General features: G+C 42.1%; 1 protein-coding gene across 1 annotated transcript in view; it reads right to left on the bottom strand.

Annotated features, from left to right (window-relative positions):
- LOC129836247 (glutamate dehydrogenase, mitochondrial-like) overlaps nucleotides 1-24,869 on the bottom strand; it is a 45,459-nt gene that overhangs the window by 18,508 nt on the left and 2,082 nt on the right. Inside the window, exons 2-3 of the mRNA XM_055902151.1 lie at nucleotides 10,700-10,780; nucleotides 10,534-10,589 (exon numbers count right to left, since the gene is read on the bottom strand). Of these exons, the coding sequence (XP_055758126.1) occupies nucleotides 10,534-10,589; nucleotides 10,700-10,780 (137 nt within the window). The remainder of the gene's footprint in view (nucleotides 1-10,533; nucleotides 10,590-10,699; nucleotides 10,781-24,869) is intronic.

Raw genomic sequence — 24,869 nt, 5'->3', positions numbered from 1 at the left:
AATGTAATTTGCCAACGTTTTGTGCCGCAGAATCAACGTGGAAAATACATTGGATTTGAAAACAAGTCATCATCCAGTTGTTGTTTTCATCTAATTGCACCCAGTGTTGTAAACATTGAAATTAGGGTAAAACTTCAACTTAACCAGAAATATATGTTGAAATTCCATGTAGAAATGTTAATCTTTTTAATCCTATATTCAATATATTATGGTTGAAATGATGTTGAACCTCGTATTTGACTAGACATGTTACTTGACCTTGTTTCAATGTTGATAGAATGGTATGTTTGAATCAACGTAATTGTTTAAAAATCATGCTATCAACCTAAGTGATGTGGTATATTGAATTGAATGTGTAGCCACAGTAACAATTTCTGCCTGAACATTGAGGGACTCCTACTGATACATGATGGGGTAATGCACTTCAATGAGAACTAGTTTACCATCCAGATGTCTAACTATGTACCCTGCTTAGCGTTGTAAACAAGCTGTGTTCGTTTCAGCTGGGCTATCATGTCAACACATCTAGACATTGACCAGCTTCCATACTCATTTGAGTAGACTAAATAACATTGAGTTGAAAGTAACTAACTTTTCTTACAAAAGCTGCATGTTAAAAGTCAATTCTGAGTGAGGTTAGGTTTATTTTAGGGCTTGGAATTGCGACATTATCGTGATACTTAGGTCCCAATACAATATGTATGGCAATTCTCACGATTCTACAGTATATGTATTGATACTGTGATTTTATTGCGATTCGATGTTCCAAACATATTGCTCATCATATGTCTGCTGCAGAGGGACAAGAGAGAGCAATGAGAAAACTAGGTTTGATCAGTTATGGAAATAAGTGTTGAAAACAAAATTGGCTTCTTATTTAAAAAGAAAAACAAGCTGTGCAGATACAGCCAACTAGCACAGAAATATTGTGATAGTCAAAATTAATATTCAACTATGGATTTTTTATTCCATCACTAGATTATGTAGGCTGCATTGACATTCGATTTGCCCAGAGAACACCATCATTTCAATGTGAAGCTAGGTGTACTATCACTCATCTAAGGTTGATTGGAAGTTAGACATAGTTACCACTAGCCCTATAAATAGCATGCCAAATAGATGATTAGACAACTTTTACCTTGCCCTTATTGATGTCTTTAACATACATTATATACAACTGCTCTTTCCATGACAGTGTGACCAGGTGAATGCTACAGTATGGTCCCCTATTGATGTCACTTGTTAAATCTACTACAATCAGTGTAGATGAAAGGGGGGGGCAGGTTAAAGAAGGGTTTTTTAAGCCTCGAGACAATTAAGACATGTATATGTGCCATTCAGAGGGTGAATGGGCAAGACAAGAGATTGAAGTGCCATTGAAGGTAGTAGGCCGTTTGAACGTAAAAAAAGTGTTTTTTGTCAGAAATGCCTTCTCGAACATGTGAACTTTCATGTGCCTTAATATCAAACTTGTATGCCATCTGTACATACGAGTAAAACTATTCAATTACGAGCCTAGTTGGTTTAGCCACAGAAAAAGCCCGCAACCTTCCCGCTAGCCATGATTGGCTGAGATAATGGGTGGGTTGGACATGCCGAGAGGTGAGTTTGGATTGGTCTGCGGTGTAGCATCTTGTGTCTAAAATGAGCTGCTCGTTATGCGTAGATAATCCTTTCTATTGCTGTTTTCTAAAGATATAACGTTAGCCATGGAGAACTGCAAATATGTTGTTACTGCTAAACATTTCTGCCCTGAATTTATCAGGAGCTATCAACAAAGGTCAGTGGGAAAAAGTTGTGATGGACTACTTTGAGGACGATCGTGTCATGCTGACTCTGACTGAAAATTAATCAGACAATGAGGAAATCTCTGATTTAGGTAAAAACATTTTTAGTGATGTTCTCTCAGAATGCCATTTCGCATTGCTAGTTAAAGCCTAATGCTAGCTAGCTAACATTTAACCTACTTTGTTAACTTTAGCTAGATATGACAATCAGGTTTGTATTGCTAGTTAAAGCTTGCTGTTAGCTAGCCAGCTGACGTTAGATGGCTGGCAAGCTAGCAAACATTACGTGTATGAACTGTGTGTTGTGATGTTCTCAGAATGCCATTTCGCAACCATTGTATAATAATGCTAAAATATTTGTATCTGGAATTTGTCTTTCAGCTTCAGTAGAACACGCCTGACTCTCCTCCACCAGTCATACAAGGAGAATGGTCTAATGCCTCCCATCAAAAAGATAGCTGGCCCAAGCAAGCACAGGTTACACCTGAAGCATGAGGACTTGCAGCGAGTGGTGAACTTCAACAACTACGCAGAGGATAATGCAATAATATTACCAGGACGCCCCCCAGGACACAAACACTTTGGTGGAAAGATGCTGTCATCCTATGTGACAAAAGCAGCAGTGTGGCATCTCTACAAGGAATCGATGACAACACTTGGTATGTAAAGCACAAACACATCTTGATTATGTAATTAACCAACATTATTGGCACTACTTTTATTGAGCTTAAATAAGGTACGTGTAGCTAGGCTGTTTTCCTTCAGGAATCTGTGGAGAAAATTGCTGGCCCACATCTCAAGCACTAAGCCGAGGACAGACCTGTGCTGGCAGTGCCAGAAGAACAACAATCAGGTCTTCAGATTTGTCAATCTGCCAGAAGCTGTTAAATCAGTCAAGCAGAAGAAGCAAGAGCAGCATCTCCTGCTTGTTCAGAGTGAGCGGTGACAAAGAGGCTATAGACATCACATGCCCTGCACAAAAGTCAAGGGCAGGACAGAATATAGATTTCCTTGTTCATGCGCAGGTCGGACAGACCAGTCATCAGCACTAGCTGCAGTGCCTCTATTCAAATGACTCTCCTAACACGCGCCATACGTTGCTGCTACTATTTTTTAATCCTGCTGCTCAGCCACTTTACCCCTGATTGAATGGATATAACTACCTCGATCACTATCGTAATTGATATTGTTCTTGTACATACTGTATATTTTATTTATAATTGACTTCTGATATTGCTACTATGCAAGTAACTATTTGGCTGTACCGTCTTACACCTTCTGTAGAGACCCATTCACTTCTCAATAAAAATGTTATATTAATATTTTGTTGTGTGTGGTTGTAACATGATTGTGACATACAGTACCAGAACAATATCATGTGACCGTATCAAGTGTCCACCACATAAATATGGCACATGCATCTGTTTATGTACTGTACATATGCAACTCACTCAGGTTTCAACTCAGGTTGCATGGCCTTATCACATAGTATTCCATACTTAAGTGAGTGTGTAACAGTATATAAAGTATGCTAAAATACTGGTGTGAAGGCATTTGGGCAGTGGTGTAAAGTACTTCAGTAAAAATACTTTAAAGTACTACTTAAGTATCTGTACATTACTATTTATATTTTTGGCAACTTTTACTTCACTACATTCCAAAATAAAAGAATGTACTTTTTACTCAATACATTTTCCCTGACACCCAAAAGTACTCGTTACATTTTGAAAGGAAAATTGTCCAATTCACACACTTATCAAGAGAACATCCCTGGTCATCACTACTGCACTTGATCTGGCAGACTCACTAAACACAAAGTCTTTGTTTGAAAAATTATGTTGGTGTGTGCCCCTGGCTATCCGTCCAAAAAAATTTAATATAATAATAAATAAAAAAATGGGCATCTGGTTTAATAAGGAATTTGAAATGATTTATACTTTTACTTTTGATACTTAAGTACATTTTAGCAATTCCATTTACTTGCGATACTTAATTTTTAAAAACCAAATACTTTGACTCAAGTAGTATTTTCCTGGGTGACTTACCTTAATAGAAAATGACTGAAGTAAAAGTACCTTTACATTTACTCAAGTATGACAAATTAGTACTTTTTCCACCACTGGATGTGGCTGAGGTATTAGCATTTCTTTCACCCATCAATTTAGACAAGTGTGTCTGGGTAAGCGTCATCTAATCTTTATAAAATATTTGTATCATCTGGACACTTTGTTTACCTGGAATCTATCCTTATTGTAGGCTACTCCCACTTTTAGTCTTAATCTGTACTACTCACTGTTTAGCACCTGACCTCACATGTGAATCCTGAAAGATGGGTGGGGCTGGCTTAAGAGGGTGTGAACAATGCTGGATGGTTGTAGACAAAGGAGAGCTCTCCAGTAGGGAACCAAAACATTCAAAGGCCCTTTTCTCAAAAGGGAGTTTACAGATGTATCAACATTCAAAGCAGAAAATTACTTTCCCATTGTTCCTCAAACACGCAGTGTATGATATACCATTTTGTAGCTATGTGTCTCTACTTTTTAACAACGTAAAAAAAAAAATCAAATGTTGCTACATAAGACCGAATCCAGGTGGTGAGTCACATTTACTAAGTATTCAGACCTTTACGAGACTTGAGACTTGAAATTGAGCTCATGTGGATTCTGTTTCCATTTATCATCCTTGAGATGTTTCTACAACTTGGAGTCCACCTGTGGTAAATTCAAATGATTGGACATGATTTGGAAAGACACACACCTGTCTATATAAAAGGTCCCACAGTTGACAGAAACAAGAATTTCTGGTCTGATAAAACCAAGACTGAACTCTTTGGCCTGAATGCCAAGCATCACGTCTGGAGGAAACCTGGCACCATCTCTACGGTGAAGCATGGTGGTGGCAGCCTCATGCTGTGTGGATGTTTTTCAGATACAGGGACTGGGAGACTAGTCAGGATCAAGGGAAAGATCAATTGAGCAAACTACAGAGGGATACTTGATGAAAACCTGCTCCAGAGCGCTCAGGGCCTCAGACTGGGGCGAAGGGTCACCTTCCAACAGGACAACAACCCTAAGCACACAGCATAGACAACGCAGGAGTGGCAGACTTCAACCCGATCGAACATCTCTGGAACGACCAAACATCAGAGTAACCAAAAAAATGTTAAACAAATAAAAATATATTTATATTTGCGATTCTTCAAATAGCCACCCTTTGCCTTGATGACAGCTTTGCATACGCTTGGCATTCTCTCAACCAGCTTCACTTGGAATGCTTTTCCAACAGTCTTGAAGGATTTTCCACATATGCTGAGCACTTTTGGGTGCTTTCCTTCACTCTGCGGTCCAAGTCATCCCAAACCATCTCAATTGGGTTGAGGTCTTGTGATTGTGGAGGCCAGGTCATCTTATGCAGCAGTCCATCGCTCTCCTTCTTGGTCAAATAGCCCTTACACAGCCTGGAGGTGTGTTAGGTTATTGTCCTGTTGAAAAACAAAATGATAGTCCCACTAAGCGCAACCAAGATGGGATGGCGTATCGCTGCAGAATTCTGTGGTAGCCATGCTGGTTAAGTGTGCCTTGAATTCTAAATAAATCACAGACAGTGTCACCTGCAAAGCACCCCCACACCATCTCCTCCATGCTTCACGGTGGGAACCAGACATGCGGAGATCATCCGTTCACCTACTCTGCGTCTCACAAAGACACGGCGGTTAGAAACAAAAACGTCAAATTCGAACTTATCAGACCAAAGGACAGATTTCCACCGGTCTAATGTCCATTGCTCGTGTTTCTTGGCCCAAGCAAGTCTCTTTTTCTTATTGGTGCCCTTTAGTAGTGGTTTCTTTGCAGCAATTCGACCATAAAGGCCTGATTCACGCAGTCTCCTCTGAGCAGTTGATGTTGAGATGTGTCTGTTACATGAACTCTGTAAAGCAGTTATTTGTGCAGCAATTTCTGAGGCTGGTAACTCTAATGAACTTATCCTCTGTACAACCAGAGAAAAATAAAAAAATTAACTCGACCAACTTTACTCCACACACAGAGATGCATACAAAGCTCTCCCCCGCCCTCCATTTGGCAAATCTGACCATAATTCTATCCTCCTGATTCCTGCTTAGAAGAAAAAAGTAAAGCTGTGACTCACTCATTATGGAAGTGGTCAGATGACACGGATGCTATGTTACAGGACTGTTTTGCTAGCACAGACTGGAATATGTTCCGGGATTCATCCAATGGCATTGAGGAGTATACCACCTCAGTCATCGGCTTCATCAATAAGTGCATCAACGACATCGTCCCCCCAGTGACCGTACATACATATCCCAACCAGAAGCCATGGATTACAGGCAACATCCACATCGAGCTAAAGGCTAGAGCTGTCGCTGTCAAGGAACGGGACACTAATCTGGACACTTATAGGAAATCCCGTTATGCCCTCGGACGAACCATCAAACAAGCAAAGCGTCAATTACAGGTTTGAGGTTGAATCCTACAAATCAGCTCTGACGCTTGTCGGATGTGGCAGGGCTTAAACTATTACGGACTACAAAAGGGAAACCCAGATGCGAGCTGCCCAGCGACGGGAGCCTTACAGACGAGCTAAATGCCATTTATGCTCGCTACGAGGCAAGCAACGCTGAAGCATGCACGAGAGCACCAGCTGTTCTGGACGACTGTGTGATAATGCTCTCGGTAGCCGAACAAGTCAACATTCAAAGCCGCGGGGCCAGACGGATTACCAGGACGTCTACTCAAAGCATGCGCAGACCAACTGGCAAGTGTCATTTTCAACCTCTCCCTGACCGAGTCTTTAATACCTACATGTTTCAAGTAGACCAGCATAGTCCCTGTGCCCAAGAAAGCAAAGGTAATCTGCCTAAATGATTATGGCCTCACAGCACTCACATCGGTAGCCATTAAGTTCTTTGAAAGGCTGGTCATGGCTCACATCAACAGCATCCTCCCAGACACCCTAGACCCACTCCAATTCGCACACCGCCCCAACAGATCCACAGATGACGCAATCTCAATCCACACTGCCCTTTACCACCTGGACAAAAGGAACACCTATGTGAGAATGCTGTTCATTGACTGTAGCTTTGCATTCAACACCATAGTACCCATGAAGCTCATCACTAAGCTAAGGACCCTAGGACTAAACACCTCCCTCTGCAACTGAATCCTGGATTTCCTGACGGGCCACCCCCCCAGGTGGTAAGGGTAGGCAACACCACATCTGCCACGCTGATCCTCAACACTGGGGCCCCTCAGGGATGTGTATTTAGTCCCCTCCTGTGCTCCCTGTACACCCACGACTGCGTGGCCAAAAACGACTCCAACACCATCATTAAGTTTGCTGACGACAACAGTGGTAGGCCTTATCACCGACAATGATGAGAGTCTATAGGGAGGAGGTCAGAAACCTGGCAGTGTGGTCCCAGGACAACAACCTCTCCCTTAATGTGAACAAGACAAAGAATCTGACCATGGACTACAGGAAAAGGCGGGCTCGAACAGGCCCCCATTAACATCGACGGGGCTGTAGTGGAGCGGGTCGAGAGTTAAGTTCCTTGGTGTACACATCACCAACAAACTATCATGGTCCAAACACACCAAGACAGTCGTGAATAGAGCACAACACCTTTTCCACCTCAAGAGACTGAAAAGATTTGGCATGGGTCTCCAGATCCTCAAAGGTGCTACAGCTTCACCATCGAGAACATCCTGACCAATTGCATCACCGCCTGGTATGGCAACTGCTCTGCATCTGACCATAAGGCGCTACAGAGGGTAGTGCGTACGGCCCAGTACATCATTGGGGCCAAGCTTCCTGCCATCCACGACCTGGCCAAGGCTTTCGACTCTGTCAATCACCATATTCTTATCGGCAGACTCAATAGCCTCGGTTTTTCTAATGACTGCCTTGCCTGGTTCACCAACTACTTTGCAGACAGAGTTTAGTGTGTCAAATCGGAGGGCATGTTGTCCGGTCCTCTGGCAGTCTCTATGGGGGTACCACAGGGTTCAATTCTCGGGCCGACTCTTTTCTCTGTATACATCAATGATGTTGCTCTTGCTGCGGGCGATTCCCTGATCCACCTCTACGCAGACGACACCATTCTGTATACTTCCGGCCCTTCCCTGGACACTGTGCTCTCTAACCTCCAAACGAGCTTCAATGCCATACAACACTCCTTCCGTGGCCTCCAACTGCTCTTAAACGCTAGTAAAACCAAATGCATGCTTTTCAACCGTTCGCTGCCTGCACCCGCACGCCCGACTAGCATCACCACCCTGGACGGTTCCGACCTAGAATATGTGGACATCTATAAGTACCTAGGTGTCTGGCTAGACTGCAAACTCTCCTTCCAGACTCATATCAAACATCTCCAATCCAAAATCAAATCTAGAGTCGGCTTTCTATTCCGGAACAAAGCCTCCTTCACTCACGCCGCCAAACTTACCCTAGTAAAACTGACTATCCTACCGATCCTCGACTTCGGAGATGTCATCTACAAAATAGCTTCCAATACTCTACTCAGCAAACTGGATGCAGTTTATCACAGTGCCATCCGTTTTGTTACTAAAGCACCTTATACGACCCACCACTGCGACCTGTATGCCCTAGTCGGCTGGCCCTCGCTACATGTTCGTCGTCAGACCCACTGGCTCCAGGTCATCTACAAGGCTATGCTAGGCAAAGTGCCGCATTATCTCAGTTCACTGGTCACGATGGCTACACCCACCCGTAGCACGCGCTCCAGCAGGTGTATCTCACTGATCATCCCTAAAGCCAAAACCTCATTTGGACGCCTTTCCTTCCAGTTCTCTGCTGCCTGCGACTGGAACGAATTGCAAAAATCTCTGAAGTTGGAGACTTTTATCTCCCTCAACAACTTTAAAAATCTGCTATCCGAGCAGCTAACCGATCGCTGCAGCTGTACATAGTCCATCTGTAAACTACCCACCCAATTTACCTACCTCACCCCCATACTGCTTTTATTTATTTACTTTTCTGCTCTTTTGCACACCAGTATCTCTTCTTGCACATGATCATCTGATGATTTATCACTCCAGTGTTAATCTGCTAAATTGTAATTATTCGATTTATTGCCTACCTCATGCCTTTTGCACACATTGTATATAGATTCTCTTTTTTCGACCATGTTATTGACTTGTCTAATGTTTACTCCATGTGTAACTCTGTGTTGTTGTCTGTTCACACTGCTATGCTTTATCTTGGCCAGGTCGCAGTTGCAAATGAGAACTTGTTCTCAACTAGCCTACCTGGTTAAATAAAGGTGAAATAAAAAATAAAAAAATATACTATGCAGTGTCAGAGGAAAGCCCAAAAAATTGTCTGAGACTCCAGTCACCCAAGTCATAGCCGGTTTCTCTGCTATCGCACGGCTAGCGGTACCGGAGCGCCACGTCTAGGACCAAAAGGTTCCTTAACAGCTTCTACCCCCAAGCCATAAGACTGCTGAACAATTAACTAAATCGCCACCGAACAATTTACATTGACAACCCCCCCCCCTCCATTTTTGTACACTGATGTGACTATGCATAGACAATAAACAGCGAGTAGCGTCACCCCTTAAATACTGTAGATGTACAAGTGACCTCTAACCTATACCCCCACACATTGACTCGGTACCCCCTGTATGTAGCCTCGTTATTGCTATTTTATTGTGTTACTTTTTATTTAGTTTATTTGGTAAATATTTTCATAACTCTTTCTTTAACTGCACTGTTGGGTAAGGGCTTGTAAGTAAGCATTTTCATGGTAAGGTCTACACTTACTTGTATTCAGCGCATGTGACAAACAACTTTTTGATTTAAACTTACCAAATAGGGCTATCTTCTGTATACCACCCCTACCATGTCACAACACAACTGATTGGCTCAAACGCATTAAGGAAAGAAATTCCACAAATTAACAAGGCACACCTTTTAATTGAAATGCATTCCAGGTGACTACCTCGTGAGGCTGGTTGAGAGAATGCCAAGAGGTGTGCAAAGCTGTAATCAAGGCAAAGGGTGGCTACTTTGAAGAATCTCAAATATATTTTCATTTGTTTAACACTTTTTTGGTTACTACATGATTCCATATGTGTTATTTCATAGTTTTGATGTCTTCGCTATTGTGCTACAATGTAGAAAATAGTAAAAATAAAACTCCTGGAATGAGTAGGTGTATAAACTTTTGACTGGTAATGTAGATCTGATGATTAGGTTGAAATTAAATTGATGTAACAACCTGTTAGTCAGGTTAAGTTAATTAATTTAAGTTAAAGTTACCCTAATTTCAATGTTTACAAAGCAGGTTGAAATTAGATTAAAATTTGATTACTTTTTTTAAATCAAATGTATTTTCCACATTGATTCCATGTCAATGCGTTGAAATAAACAGTGTGTGCCCAATGGTTATTTTCTATGCACTAGGGGTAAAATACATCACAATAGACCTAGTGAGACAAAAATGACATGCCTTGACAGCACCCTTATCACTGGTTTAGATGACTTGGTAATGTGAGCCTGTACGATAAGATGAGTCACAGATAAACACGTTCAAAATAAAGTAGAAACTGACTTTGTTGTCCATTGAGAAACTGCTTTGTACATAGAAAGGAAACACACCCTAAAGCTAATGAAAAGTGCCATGTGACTGGGAGAATGGGATGAAAGGACATCAACAATTTGTTAAGATACTCTGGCGTATCCCGAAACAAACTAATACCTACAGTGTAATTCTTTACGTTGATCTTCACTCCAGCTTTGGCTCCTCCAAATGGCACATCTGAAGGAATTTAAAATGGACGGGGTTACATGAGAAAAAACACAACAGGCTATATATACACATGTCTGGGGGCCCAATGTCTTGAAGACTAGGTGTCGAAAAGCCCTTACCCACAACAGCACATTTGTATGTCATCAGCGAGGCCAGGGCCTTCACCTCATCGACCGACACATCGGTGCTGTAGCGGATACCTGAAACATACAACATGGCAGAGTTAGGGGTGTGAAACCGGTGATAATCAGACTTGGCTGAAAAAAAGTCATGTTTTCCCATTTTCATTCTTTAGCTAGAGTAGGTGTGTATGAGAATATTAGGAAAATAGTATACCTGAACCTTATACATGAAAACAATAAGCCTTTAAGTTGCTGTACAATAAAACAAGTGAAATGTGTACACTATCCACTTTAAAACCAGAGAGCCCACTCCTCCATTAACTTAATCTCCATTTCATACTAGGCCTCTCGTAGTTATTGCAGGTAGTCAGTTAACCAAGATGGAGCTGACCGCTACACTCGCAATAACATCTGATAACCATGTGTATATGACCAATAACATTTGATTTGATTACTGCACAAAATGGTTGCAGTTACACAGTGTCAGTCACAGTAGGCAAAATTTCCTTTCGTAGTATAGCCGGAGGCAAAGTCATTAATAGCCGTCAGGTGATTGGTTGAGGATTCTTGGGTGTGGGACATCACTCGGAGCCCTTTGCAGATAATTTCTCTCCCCCCGGATCTAAAACCAGTAGTAACCACCAACTTCAATGACAGTGATCTTAAAATTAAAAGACATCTAATATTCCCGCATCCCAGTAACATTGTCGCAAAGGAGGGCTTGTTAGCGAGCTACAGGGGTTGAGTCACCTCAGCCGCTTTCTGCATCTAGACTCGCGAGCTCATTGGCATAGACATGTCACATAGGCTTCAGGAGCCAGCTGGTTAGATATGATTCCACAATGGGTAACAACTGGATACTAGTTAGTTTTCACCAAAATACGTTCAACTCATAGCTAGTTAATCCAGTGACTACAGCATTTAGAAGGATAGCTACTGACTGAAATGTTGCTAGCATGCTGGTTCACACTGGCCAGGCATTAGCCAACTAACAGTTAGCTAATCGTGGACGCCAAACACTGCTAGCTATACTTGGGAGCTCATGGGCACACTGGCTACAATAGCCTACGGGTTAAAAAATAGAACACCATTGGCGACAACTGGCGACTAGTTCATTTTCAGACAAACTCAGCAAAAAAAGAAACGTCCTCTCATTGTCAACTGCATTTATTTTCAGCAAACTTAACATGTGTAAATATTTGTATGAACATAACAAGATTCAACAATTGAGACATAAACTGAACAAGTTCCACAGCCATGTGACTAACAGAACTTAAATAATGTTTCCCTGAACAAAGGGGGGGGGGGGGGGGGGTCAAAATCAAAAGTAACAATCAGTATCTGGTGTGGCCACAATCTGTATTAAGTACTGCAGTGCATCTCCTTCTCATGGACTGCACATATTTGCCAGTTCTTGCTGTGAGATGTTACCTCACTCTTCCACCAAGGCACCTGCAAGTTCCTGGACATTTCTGGGAGGGAATGGCCCTAGCCCTCACCCTCCAATCCAACAGGTCCCAAACGTGCTCAATGGGATTGAGATCCGAACTCTTTGCTGGCCATGGCAGAACACTGACATTCCTGTCTTGCAGGAAATCACGCACAGAACGAGCAGTATGGCTGGTGGCATTGTCATGCCAGGACGAGCCTGCAGGAAGGGTACCACATGAGGGAGGAGGATGTCTTCCCTGTAACGCACAGCGTTGAGATTGCCTGCAATGACAACAAGCTCAGTCCGATGATGCTGTGACACCTCCCCAAACCATGACGGACCCTCCACCCCCAAATTGATCCCACTCCAGAGTACAGGCCTCGGTGTAATGCTCATTCCATTCAACGATAAATGCTAATCCGACCATCACACCTGGTGAGACAAAACCGCGACTCGTCAGTGAAGAGCACTTTTTGCTAGTCCTGTCTGGTCCAGCGACAGTGGGTTTGTGCCCATAGGCGACATTGTTGCCGGTGATGTAAGGCAGGTCCTCACCAGACAACAGGCCTACCAGCCCCCAGTCCAGCCTCTCAGCCTATTGCGGACAGTCTGAGCACTGATGGAGGGATCGTGCATTCCTGGTGTAACTCAGGTACAGGATGGCAGCAACAACTGCCTAAGGTGTGATGTTCAGATGTACCGATCCGGTGTAGGTGTTGTTACACGTGGTCTGCCACTAGGAGGACGAGCAGCTGTCCGTCCTGTCTCCCTGTAGCGCTGTCTTAGGCGTCTCATAGTACGGACATTGCAATTTATTACCATGGCCACATCTGCAGTCCTCATGCCTCCTTGCAGCATGCCTAAGGCACGTTCACGCAGATGAGCAGGGACCCTGGGCATCTTTCTTTTGGTGTTTTTCAGAGTCAGTAGAAAGGCCTCTTTAGTGTCCTAAGTTTTCATAACTGTGACCTTAATTGCCTACCGTCTGTAAGCTGTTAGTGTCTTAATGACCGTTCCACAGGTGCATGTTCATGAATTGTTTATGGTTCATTGAACAAGCATGGAAAACAGTATTTAAACCCTTTACAATGAAGATCTGTGAAGTTATTTGGATTTTTACAAATTATCTTTGAAAGACAGGGTCCAGAAAAAAGGATGTTTCTTTTTTACTGAGTTTATGTGCAACTTATTGTTAGTTTATCCATTGTCCGCCACATTTAAGAGGATAACTAACTTAAATTACTGAAATGTAGCCACTACTAGCAAACGAATCATGGATTTCCTGTTCTTTGATACATTTGGGTCAACTTGCACACATCAAGCAACAGAGTTTGTGGAAAGGTAAAAATAACAATTAGTGGACTCGTTTTATGAATCATCGGACAGTGAAAATAAAATTGATTGGTAGCTAGCTGGTGAGGCTTTTATTTTTTTCACATTTAATTAAGCAGAAGCTGGGTTTGCTCAGTCGTTCTGCGCTTACTGCTAATGCCGGCGAGCAAGCTAAACAGAAGGCTTTGCAGTGCATCTGTCTGATGTCACACAAGCAAGAAGGCTCAACAAATCACCAGATGTAACTCATGAATATTAATGACTTTGCCTACAGCTATCCTACGAAAGGAAATTTTGCTTACAGTAGAGCTCCGTAGAGAGGGTGGTGAAACCACACCTCCGCCTAGCGCTATGGCTCAGAGGGGATTTGATTAGGCTGACCGGGTTGCACCAAGCTATGGGCCTGTAATGTGACTTACATTTTCAAACTAGGTTTTTTTCCCAGGAAGGCAGATTTATAATTTTTATGTTTTTTAAATAAAAAAGCTACCACTTTTGCATGGGAATCCCAAGTAATTACTCCATGTGTCTGACATATATTACTTTATTTTTAGTCGACTTCACCATCGGCTTTGAACGGAGCAACCAACTCACGCCTGGGTGGCAGCCAGGTGTTTAAACTAATAAACGCCCCCCACCACGACGAAAAACATTGAGCTGGAAACTAAATGTGCTCCTGGCAGGACCGTCTTGTTCACTGACTCTTACCACTATACCAGGCAGGGGTACTCAAATAGTATTTGAGGTACGGTCACACAAATGTCCTGGGTGGCAAAGGTCCGGATGGATATTTCCATTCATCAACATAGTAACAAACCCCCACCTTGCAACCCCAAACTGTTCAAACCCTCACTGGCAGAGAGAAAAATCAGCCGTTTTAAAAGCTCATATGCTATGGAGCGATGGGGAAATGTTGCAGTTTCAAAGATAATTTCCTGCAATTCTACAAATTTTCCATGTCTTATGGATCTTCATATGATACCAGGAGTGAAATCCCGACCAAATTCACAAAAAGTGACTTTAAAAAAAAATTATGGTCGGGACCCGCGGTCCGTAATGACCTCGTTTTGTGTCCGGATTAGGTCGGCAGTACACCTATAGAGTATGGCTGCTCTACACACAGGACCTCAAACTTTCCACTTCTGAAGATAATGAAGCTTTTAATAGCTGCAAAAAGTTCATGATATTTCTAATTAGTGCAACATGAGGCTGATGGTTCAGTTTTGGGAAGGTGTTCAACTCAAAAGCAGACCTAACAGGATTGTGATTGAAAGAAATGTAGTTTAATTACCAACACTCTTTTTAGAAATCAGATTTCATCCATCTGCCATAGTTCTACTGTATGTCAGCTGACATATGGACATGGCTCAGAATCAACTAACATAACAGAGGTTCAAATTAGAAAAGCCACCTCTGCCCCCATCAATACCAAGGCTCAGTGCCCAGAGATGTATTGCCAGAGAGTTTTCATTCCAATAACCGTGGCAGGTGCCAAAAATTATTCGAACACCCCCCCCCCGTCATCACCAGTGCCAGCATTTATGTACTATGGCTTTTACTGGGGAACATTTTATTTAACTAGGCAAGTCCGTTAAGTACAAATTCTTATTTACAATGACGGCCTAGCTAGCCTAACAAGACTCAAGAAACAACAGGGTCTCGATTTCCCTAAATCATGGCATAAAGATCAATACAGTGAAACTGACTGACACCGTACATTTCACTGAGATGAGTGAGGCAAGCAGGCACTTAAGGTTCAAGAGTTCATATCCTCATCACAGGTTAAATATAGAAGGGCTGCCTCTGTCGGGGGTCATTCCAGTCTATGACAGGAGCAGCACAACACAATCACACACACCCCCCCGTTTTAGCCAACCCAGTAGCCACTGCAGCCTCCTCCCACATAAAGGACTTATGCTCTCATCTCACACCACTACCTTATCCAGGTTTGGTTTTGACCAGCTCTGAGTTGGTCAGGTCTGGTCGAGTTTAATACTTATAAAACTGGCACAACCCCATTATCCTTCCTTTAAAACAAACTCTAGAGAGACAAGAGAGAGAAGCTACAAGTAATTTGATATTAAAAGATCAGAACAAATCTTGAAGCTCCACCAAGCTTTATACAATTCAGCCTGGACAGAAATTGAGGAAGAGAGCTGTCTGCTCTCTGAAAATGGAGCATGCAGACTAGCATCACCTAGCAAGTTCAGCCCTAAGTGAGTCTACAGGTCATGCTTTGGTGATATGCTAAATCGCATATTATTATAAATCATCAATATCCAGCCTAAATCACCAATGTTCACACACCCAAACAACTACCTCTTCCCCTACTGCATTTATTTATTTTGCACATTCTTCCACTGCAAATCTACCATTCCACTGTTTTACTTGCTATATTGTATTTACTTCACCACCATGGCCTATTTTTTGCCTTTACCTCCCTTATCTCACCTCATAGACTTATTTTTCTACTGTATTATTGACTGTATGTTTGTTTTACTCCATGTGTAACTCTGTGCTGTTGTATGTGTCGAACTGCTTTGCTTTATCTTGGCCAGGTCGCAATTGTAAATGCGAACTTGTTCTCAACTTGCCTACCTGGTTAAATAAAGGTGAAAAAAAAATTAAAAAAAATAAACAAGGCTCTGCCCAGTTGAATAAACAAACCAACAACTGTACCGTCAGCATTCCTGCCCTGGGTGGAGTTCAAACTTCCATTCAACTGCACTAGATTGATGATTTTCCATTTTCAACCCTCTGAATTTGGGATTGTGATTCAGTCCATCTATTCTATTTCTATGGTTCAGTCATTTCTTGGCCCCTCACGTGTACATAATATGGTGACCTCAGTTCCAAACTTCCTATCAGGAGAGGCTATACAGACACGCCTGGTGCCCAAACTGATGACGCAGGTCGCGCAGCTGAGAGTCCAGTTTGGAGACGAATGGATTCAATTCAGTCAGTCGAGCAGTTTCCAGTAAGTTAGTTCATGCTGGCAACAACACCATGGCGTTAGTTAAACGTTGTTACATGTTTATTTAGATGGGCGAGGAAGAATTAACTTGTAGTATTGGTCCCCATGACATGCTAATTAGCTAACTTAACGACAATACGGTACGAATGACTAGTACAACTATGTTGTAAAACTGGTGGTTGCTTCCCACTGGGCAGCAGTTCTTTCCCACAGGCAGTGTTGCCATGTTCGCGATTTTACTGACAAATTGGGCTACTTTGAAAACGATGTCGCGGGTGAAAAAGTATTGGTCACAGGTTTTTGGCCTATTTAAGTTGCACCGCGGTCGCCAAGGCATTTACCTTAAATATATATATGTCACTGCTCCTTACTGTCAGGCAGTGAGACAGGCTGTTGCTGAGGGCCAGATGGGTGTATGTGTGTTGAGAGAGCACTAGTTATTGGCTGAGTCACGTGAGCGGCAGGAGACGTTGACAACTTTTTTAACCAGTTCTAGGTAGGCTATTTAAGTTACGTAGTAACCCATTTCCAAACCTTTTTCCATAAAACATTAAATACTCTAGAACTGATGCACGTCAATAAATAATGGAGACAAAGCACTGGAAAACGACGTTGGGCGCATTACATAAATCTGCTGGGTGGTTGTTTAAACTGCATTCTAATGTTGACTGCTTAAAGAAAACGGTATAAAGCAAGGTGCTTTATGGATGCTCAGTTCTTGGGTCTCGGGTGCTGCCAGAGTGGAAATTTGAAATGGAAGTTATGGAACTCCCTTGCGTTTTGTTTATGGGGAAAAGGTCCTCAATGAACTGAAATTAGGCTAAATGTGGAGAATTATACATTTGCCTCTGTTGGCCATCAAGTAGCCCATTAATGTATATGCCATTGTAGGCTACCATTTGATACAATAAATGTTGAAATTACGATATCACTGATTTCATGGAAGACCCATGACCTGAGACAGAGACCCAGCTTTCTGATACTGAGTCCAACATTGTGCTCCAAAATGCCTTGGTATTCTGCTAATTTCATGATGCCATGCACACGTTCAAGGCACCCAGTGCCAGCAAAGCAACCACAAAACATCACTGAACCGACTCCATGTTTGACTGTAGGGAAGGTGTTATTTTCTTTGTTTACAGAAAACAAAATTAAGCCTTCAGAGATTGTGTGCTTTACCAAAAAAAACTAATTTGGTTTAATCTGTCCACAGGACATCCTCCCAGGTTTTTGGCATGTTCAGGTGCGTTTTGGCAAACTGCAGTCTGGCTTTCCTATATCTTCCAGCAGTGGGGTCCTCCTGGGTCTTCTACCATATAACCCCCTTTCATTGAGTTGGCAATGGATGGTAAGAGTTAAACCTGTCATACCTTGTGTCTGAAAGTCAGCTTGAATCTGTGTGGCAGTTGACTGAGGTGCTTTCTCCACCATTCAAACAATCCTTCACTGCAATCTTCCATCAAGTTCTCTCGTGGCCACGTCCAGGGAGGTTGGCTACAGTGGCATAGGCCTTTAAACTTGTTGATAACATTACGTACGGCGGAAAAAGGAACATCAAGGTCTCTGGAGATGGACTTGAGATTGGCTACAATCTTGTCTGACATCAGATAATTCTCTGGTTTTCTTTCTTTTCTCCATGCTCATTGCGGTACACAAAGCAGGAGAAGGAGTCCTTTTCTCTATTCAAACTGGTAGAATGTGATTTTTATATTGCAGGTACCTGCAACTCCCCATAGGTGAGTTAAATTCCAACGTAAAGGAAAATCACCTGCTTGAAATCTAATTATTTCTAACTACTTCTAGAAGGTGCCAATATTGTCTTGGCCATTTTAGGATTTCTTTGTGGAATAAGATAAGATTGTCAATTATTCTGATTTTGTTCAACTGCACACCGAAGACATATGTGGACACCAATTTTTTTTCTCTCAACCATTTTCTGGAAGAAATGGTGCATTATTTGAAAAAAGTGCAAGGTTGACTATTTTGGGCCAAGACTGTAGAACAAGTTAGGATAGCCTACCATCTCATTTAATTGGACCCACTTCACAGTAGTAAATAGATGTAAGTAATTTGCTCCATGCGATCCGATGCGCAGTTTAATGCTAGAACAGACGGTTCACCTTTACCATTGACGTTTGTAGACTACTACGTCTGAATACTGTAATGTCAAATTTCGAGTAGACAATACTTTATTTATAAACATTAATACATATCGCAACCATTGCAGAATACTTTTCTCAGCTTTTCTGACCATGGATGAGTTCATATTCCCAAAGTAGCCATTCAACAAATTACCATGCGCATCTCATTTAATTGGACCTATTAGAATTTCAAGTGTCTGACAGGCAGCGCGGTATTTAACAGATGAACAGTCAGTTGATCTTTTGCATTGAAGTGTGTAGGTCTACCGTAGTTAAACATTTTTTCAGAGTAAACAATTATTTTAGGAAGTAACCCAAAAACCAATAAATAAAGTGTTTTTCTAATTTGTTATAGCTATTTAAGGGCGCGTAACTGTGCTTCATTTTCAACTGTGCTTCATTTTCAACATCTCTCGTTTATTGATGGCGCTGGCTGCGCCATGTCAGATCTGAATGCATATGGATGTCCATTAAAATTCTCAAATGTCCGGTAAATTAATCTTCCCTGTCAACATGACAGGTGTGGGGTGGCATTTCTTTGTGGGGCCGCACAGCCCTCCATGTGCTCGCCAGAGGTAGCCTGACTGCCATTAGGTACCGAGATGAGATCCTCAGACCCCTTGTGAGACCATATGCTGACACATGCACATTTGTGGCCTGCTGGAGGTCATTTTGCAGGGCTCTGGCAGTGCACCTCCTTGCACAAAGGCGGAGGTAGCGGTCCCGCTGCTGGGTTGTTGCCCTCCTACGGCCTCCTCCACGTCTCCTGATGTACTGGCCTGTCTCCTGGTAGTGCCTCCATGCTCTGGACACTACGCTGACAGACACAGCAAACCTTTTTGCCACAGCTTGCATTGACGTGCCATCCTGGATGAGCTGCACTACCTGAGCCACTTGTGTGGGTTGTAGACTCCGTCTCATGCTACCACTAGAGTGAGAGCACCGCCAGCATTCAAAAGTGACCAAAACATCAGCTAGGAAGCATAGGAACTGAGAAGTGGTCTGTGGTCACCACCTGCAGAACCATTCCTTTATTGGGGGTGTCTTGCTAATTGCCTATAATTTCCACCTTTTGTCTATTACATTTGCACAACAGCATGTGAAATTTATTGTCAGTGTTGCTTCCTAAGTGGACAGTTTGATTTCACAGAAGTGTGATTGACTTGGAGTTACATTGTGTTGTTTAAGTGTTCCCTTTATTTTTTTGAGCAGTGTATATGAGGGGGGAGGGTATTCAATGTATTTTACAGTGAAAGGGGAGTCAGGTGAAAATATTTGGAATGTTTAGGAGGGGGGCTCATTTTTTATTTATGACACCTTGAGTTGGGACCAGCCCCTTATATTTTCATCTGATGCTTAGGCCGCAGGTGTGTCCATATAGTGTCTCCCCTTCCAATCAGCTACCACCACAGACAGAAGGGTAATCCAGACACACTTCACAGGGGCTATGAAGCTGAGGCATCCGTTTAGAATGTTTTCTCACCACCAAAATGTGACCGACCGGCTGGGTTATGTAGCAACATTTTAAATGGTGTTTTTTACATTGGATAAAAGTATCAACTCAGAGCTAGAAAATGGTATATCATACACTACAGTTGAGGAACAATGGGAAAGTAATTCTGCTTTGAAAGTTGATAAACTTGTAACCTCACCTTTGAGAAAATGGCCCTTGATCATTTTGGTACCTACTGGAGAGCACTTCTTTGTCTAAACCCATTCAGCATCGGTCACACCCTCTTAAGCCAGCCCCACCCATCTCTTTAAGGATTCACATGTTAGGCTATGTACTAATGTACTAAACAACCAAAGATATCAAGACTAAAGGTTGGCTTATAATACGGGTGTGTTCGTAAATTTAATCTTCTAAACGGCTTCCGAGGCTTCTAAACAGCTTCTACCCCCAAGCCGTAAGACTCCTGAACATCTAATCAAATGGCTACCCAGAATATTTACATTGACTCCCCCCCCCCCCCCCTCTACGCTGCTGCTACTCTGTTATTATCTATGCAGTCACTTTAATAACTCTACCTACATGTACATATTACCTCAATACTGATGGCCCTGCACATTGACTCTGTACCAGTACCCCCTGTATATATTATTTACTACTGCTCTTTAATGATTTGTTATTCTTATCTCATACTTTTTTGGGGTATTTTCTTAAACTGCATTGTTGGTTAACTTCTCTAGGGTAGGGGGCAGCATTTGGAATTTTGGATGAAATGCATGCCCAAATTAAACTGCCTGCTTCTCGGGCCGGGAAGATATGATATGCATATAACTGGTAGATTTGGATAGAAAACTCTAAAGTCTCAAACTGTTAAAATAGTGTCTGAGTATAACAGAACTGATTTGACAGGCAAAAACCTGAGAAATCCATTCGGGAAGTATTTTTATTTTTGTAGTTTTCTATTCAATGCCATTACAGTATCCATTGACTTAGGACTCAAATTACAGTTTCTATGCCTTCCACTAGATGTCAACAGTCTTAAGAAATTGTTTCAGGCTTGTATTCTGAAAAATGAGGAAGTAAAAGCAGTCTGAATGAGTGGACCCTAAAGTGTCACAGAGCTTTTTCATGTGCAAGACCGAGAGTGCCTTTCTTGTTTACCTTTTAAATTGACGACGTTATTGTCCGGTTGAAATAGAGTATTTAGGCTAAAAACAACCTGAGGATTGAATATAAACATCGTTTGACAAGATTTCTATGAACTTTACGGATACAATTTGGATTTTTTTGTCTTCCTGTTTTGACTGTTTGAGCCTGTGGATTACTGAAGAAACGCGAACAAAACTGAGGTTTTTGGATATAAAGAGACTTATCGAACAAAAGGAACATTTATTGAATAAATGAATGTCTGCTGAGTGCAAACATATGAAGCTCATCAAAGGGATTCATTTTATCTCCATTTCTGACTTGTGTAACTGTTCTACTTGGCTGGTTACTGTTTGTAATGATTTGTCTAGTGGGCTATGTTCTCAAATAATCGTACGGTAGGCTTTCGCCATAAAGCATTTTTTATATCCGACACCGTGGTTGGATTCACAAGAAGTTAATCTTTAAACCTATGTAAAATATGTTTTGTTTTCTGATTTTTTATAATGAGTATTTCTGTATTTGAATTTGCCACCCAGCAGTTTCACTGGCTGTTGAAGAGGTGGGACGCTAACGTCTCACGTACCCAAGAGAGGTTAAGGGCTTGTAAGTAAGCATGTCACTAAGGTCTCCACCTGTTGTATTCGGCGCATGTGACAAATAAAATTTGATTTGATTTGAGTGCCAGAGTGTGCTCTGAGCCTTTGTAAACTCAGAGCATTGTCAGGTTGGCCATTCGTAAATTCAGAGCCGTTTCGCTCTCGGAGCATTCAGGGCACACACTGGACGCTCTGGCCGAAAAGTAGGGTTGATCAGAGTGTTCTGACCTAACAGCAGCAGTCAAGCACCCAAGCTAACTGGCTAACGTTGGCTAGCTACCTACAGACACAAATGAGAGAACATCTCACTGACCATTTTACTTGCCCTACCAGAGCAGGCTAGGCTGTTATGTTATCCAGCACGTTGGTGACAGCAGCTGTGTTGCTGGCAATAATTTAATTACGCTTTTTTGCCAACGTTTACTGACACTGGCCATATTCAACGGGTGTTGAGCATTCGTAAATTCATCAGTTATTCTGCGCTCTGGCACATTCAGACGAGAGTGCTCTGAAATCAGAGTAGATAGCCAGTGCGAATTTAGGGAAAATACCTAGTCAGTTGTTCAACTGAAATGTGTCTTCTGTATTTAACCCAACCCCTCTGCCTTAATCGACATCTTCGGCGCAGGGGGAACAGTGGGTTACCTGCCTTGCTCAGGGGCAAAACAACAGATTTTTTACATTGTCAGCTCGGGGATTCGATCCAGCAAACTTTTGGTTACTGGCCCAATGCTCTAACCACTAGTCAACAGTTGTCGCAGTGACATCAAACATTCTATCGAAATAGTTACTTGCATAGTAGAGTCTTGTTTATACATGTAGCTAGCTAGCTAAACAATGAACAATAATCCCAACTCATAACGTTACTACCCAGACAAAAATCTGCAGGTAGCTAACCAACCAGGTTCAATGTTAGCTAGCTAACAGCCTTCTGTGTGTTATATTTGACTCAGTCTGCATATTTACAATCAAATGTCACAATCTTCTTAGCTATCATACTCTAATTCCACTGATTTCAAAACTCGTTCCTCCAGAATGTGGAGAGCAACACTTATGCAGTTCTACTACGTGATATCTTTCAAAAAAGCTGTGTTAAAAAGGATTACCTACACATACTGATACCTACACATTTTATTTATTTTAATTTTATTTGTATTTACAGACGGCATACAAGTTCGTTATTAATGCACATGAAAGTTCACATGTTCCAGAAGGCATTTCTTCTAAAACAAAACACATTTTGATAAAAATAAGTTTGTTCAAATGGCGCTCTTGTGAAGTAATGATGCGTGACATACACCTAGTTTCCTGAAACGAGTCACAAATATGGTAGTTAGATGAAGTCCAGTCGTGGGTAGTGGGAGGGGATGGAACAAGGTGAAACTGGGCTGACATTCTGCAAATGTTCTCAACGATGAAACATCTGATCACAATAAATGTTTTCTTTTCACAAAACTGAATCTGTTATGAACACAGTGCATTATGTTTTAGACTTGATGCTTTGTCAGTTTAAAAAAAAATTGCAATGTTTAGGAGTGCAAGATCAAATTGAGTTTGTGCACATGCGCACTTCCCTAACGGCGTTCCCTAACGGAAATATGAAAATATATTCTACAATGGCCAATAGGATCTAGCTTGTGCTTCGCCCACCTCCTTGCTTGTTCTGCCCACTGTGCTTCATATGCTCCCATTGAAAAACAACACAGATGAACTATTTGCTACCACTCTGCTGAGGTATAAAGTGGCCATTTCCAGTTCAGGGATACAGTATTTAACCTACTTTCCATTTCCCTGAAGAAAAATAAATAAAAGTGAGGACTACACTCATGAGTCTTAACACCTGCTACGTGGTTATGCAGCGTTCAAAACTGGGAACGCCGAGAAACCGAGCGCCGACTGGGAAAATCGATTTTGAACGGCAATCCAACTTGGGAACTCGGGCCTCTTTCTAGAGCTCCGACCTGAATATCACTGACGTCATGATTTGACCTCATTTTTGTGAGTTCCCAGTAGTTTTGAACTCTGCAATAATCAGCTACAAGCACGACGGCTCCATAGATAGGCCCCTGGAGAGCGGGAGGGTATCACACAGTTCGATGTGAGGGAAATGGAGTCCCTAAAGAAAGCAAGAACAAGATGGTTGTTAGGAGTAGTGCAGTAACATAAGGAGACGTATACTTAAACTGGGAGGAATGGAGGGAAAATGGGAGGGAGAGGAGATCTAAGAGAGAGGGAAGAAGAGGGTGAACTTCAGGCGGATAAAAATTGATAAAAGGATGGTTTAAGATTATTATTATTATTTTTAATTGTAAACAGAGGGAGCTGAAGACAGGAGGAGTATTGGAGGTGAAAGGTGTGGTGAAGTTATCGGAGACCAAGGTATACGCCGAGGGTCAGGAAAAAGATGAGTCTGACAGTAGGAGTGAAGTTTATGGAAAAAAGTGTACTCTTGCCTTTTAGCTGATCCATTTCTGGTTTCACGGTGTGTGAAAAAAAAGAGTTGTGTAATGTGGAATCGTTGAGGGTAACCAGAAGTGGTCTAGTGATAATTGTTTCTGTTGGTCAGAGAGAGAAGGCGCTCAGGAGTAAACAAATTGGGGCAAGAAAAGTGAATTGTTTCGCTCTCAAGAAAAGGGCACCAATGAAAGGAGTGATAACTGGGGTAGCAGTAAATATAAAAGTTGACCAGCTAAGGGGAAAGATTTCGTTTGATGCAACACAGACAGGGTGGCGAGAGTGGGGAAACAGAAGACTCATTGTCTGTCTTTTTGAGTTTAAGTTAGGATATATAAGTTAAGCCGAATACATTACGATGTTACAGGTGTCAAGCTTATGGGCATGTGGCAGCAGTGTGTAGGAGGAAGGGTCAAAGGTGTAAGAAGTGTGCAGAAGGGCATGAGACAAAGGAATGTGTAGTATTGGGGAAAGTAGTAGAATGTATTAATTTTATGGGTGCCCACAGAGCTGGGGATCAGAAATGTCCGGTTAAGGTTTTCACGGTTAGAGTAGTGCAGAAGTTGTCATATGCTGAGGCAGCTTAGAAAGTAGAGGAAGATTAGTTAAGGGGGAGGAGTGGTGAGAGTAGTAGCGATA

This window comes from Salvelinus fontinalis, chromosome 37 (genome assembly GCF_029448725.1).
Source record: "Salvelinus fontinalis isolate EN_2023a chromosome 37, ASM2944872v1, whole genome shotgun sequence".
Taxonomy (NCBI): Eukaryota; Metazoa; Chordata; class Actinopteri; order Salmoniformes; family Salmonidae; genus Salvelinus; species Salvelinus fontinalis.
The sequence above is the reverse complement of the archived record's forward strand: the minus strand, read 5'-3'. Positions and strand labels throughout refer to the sequence as shown.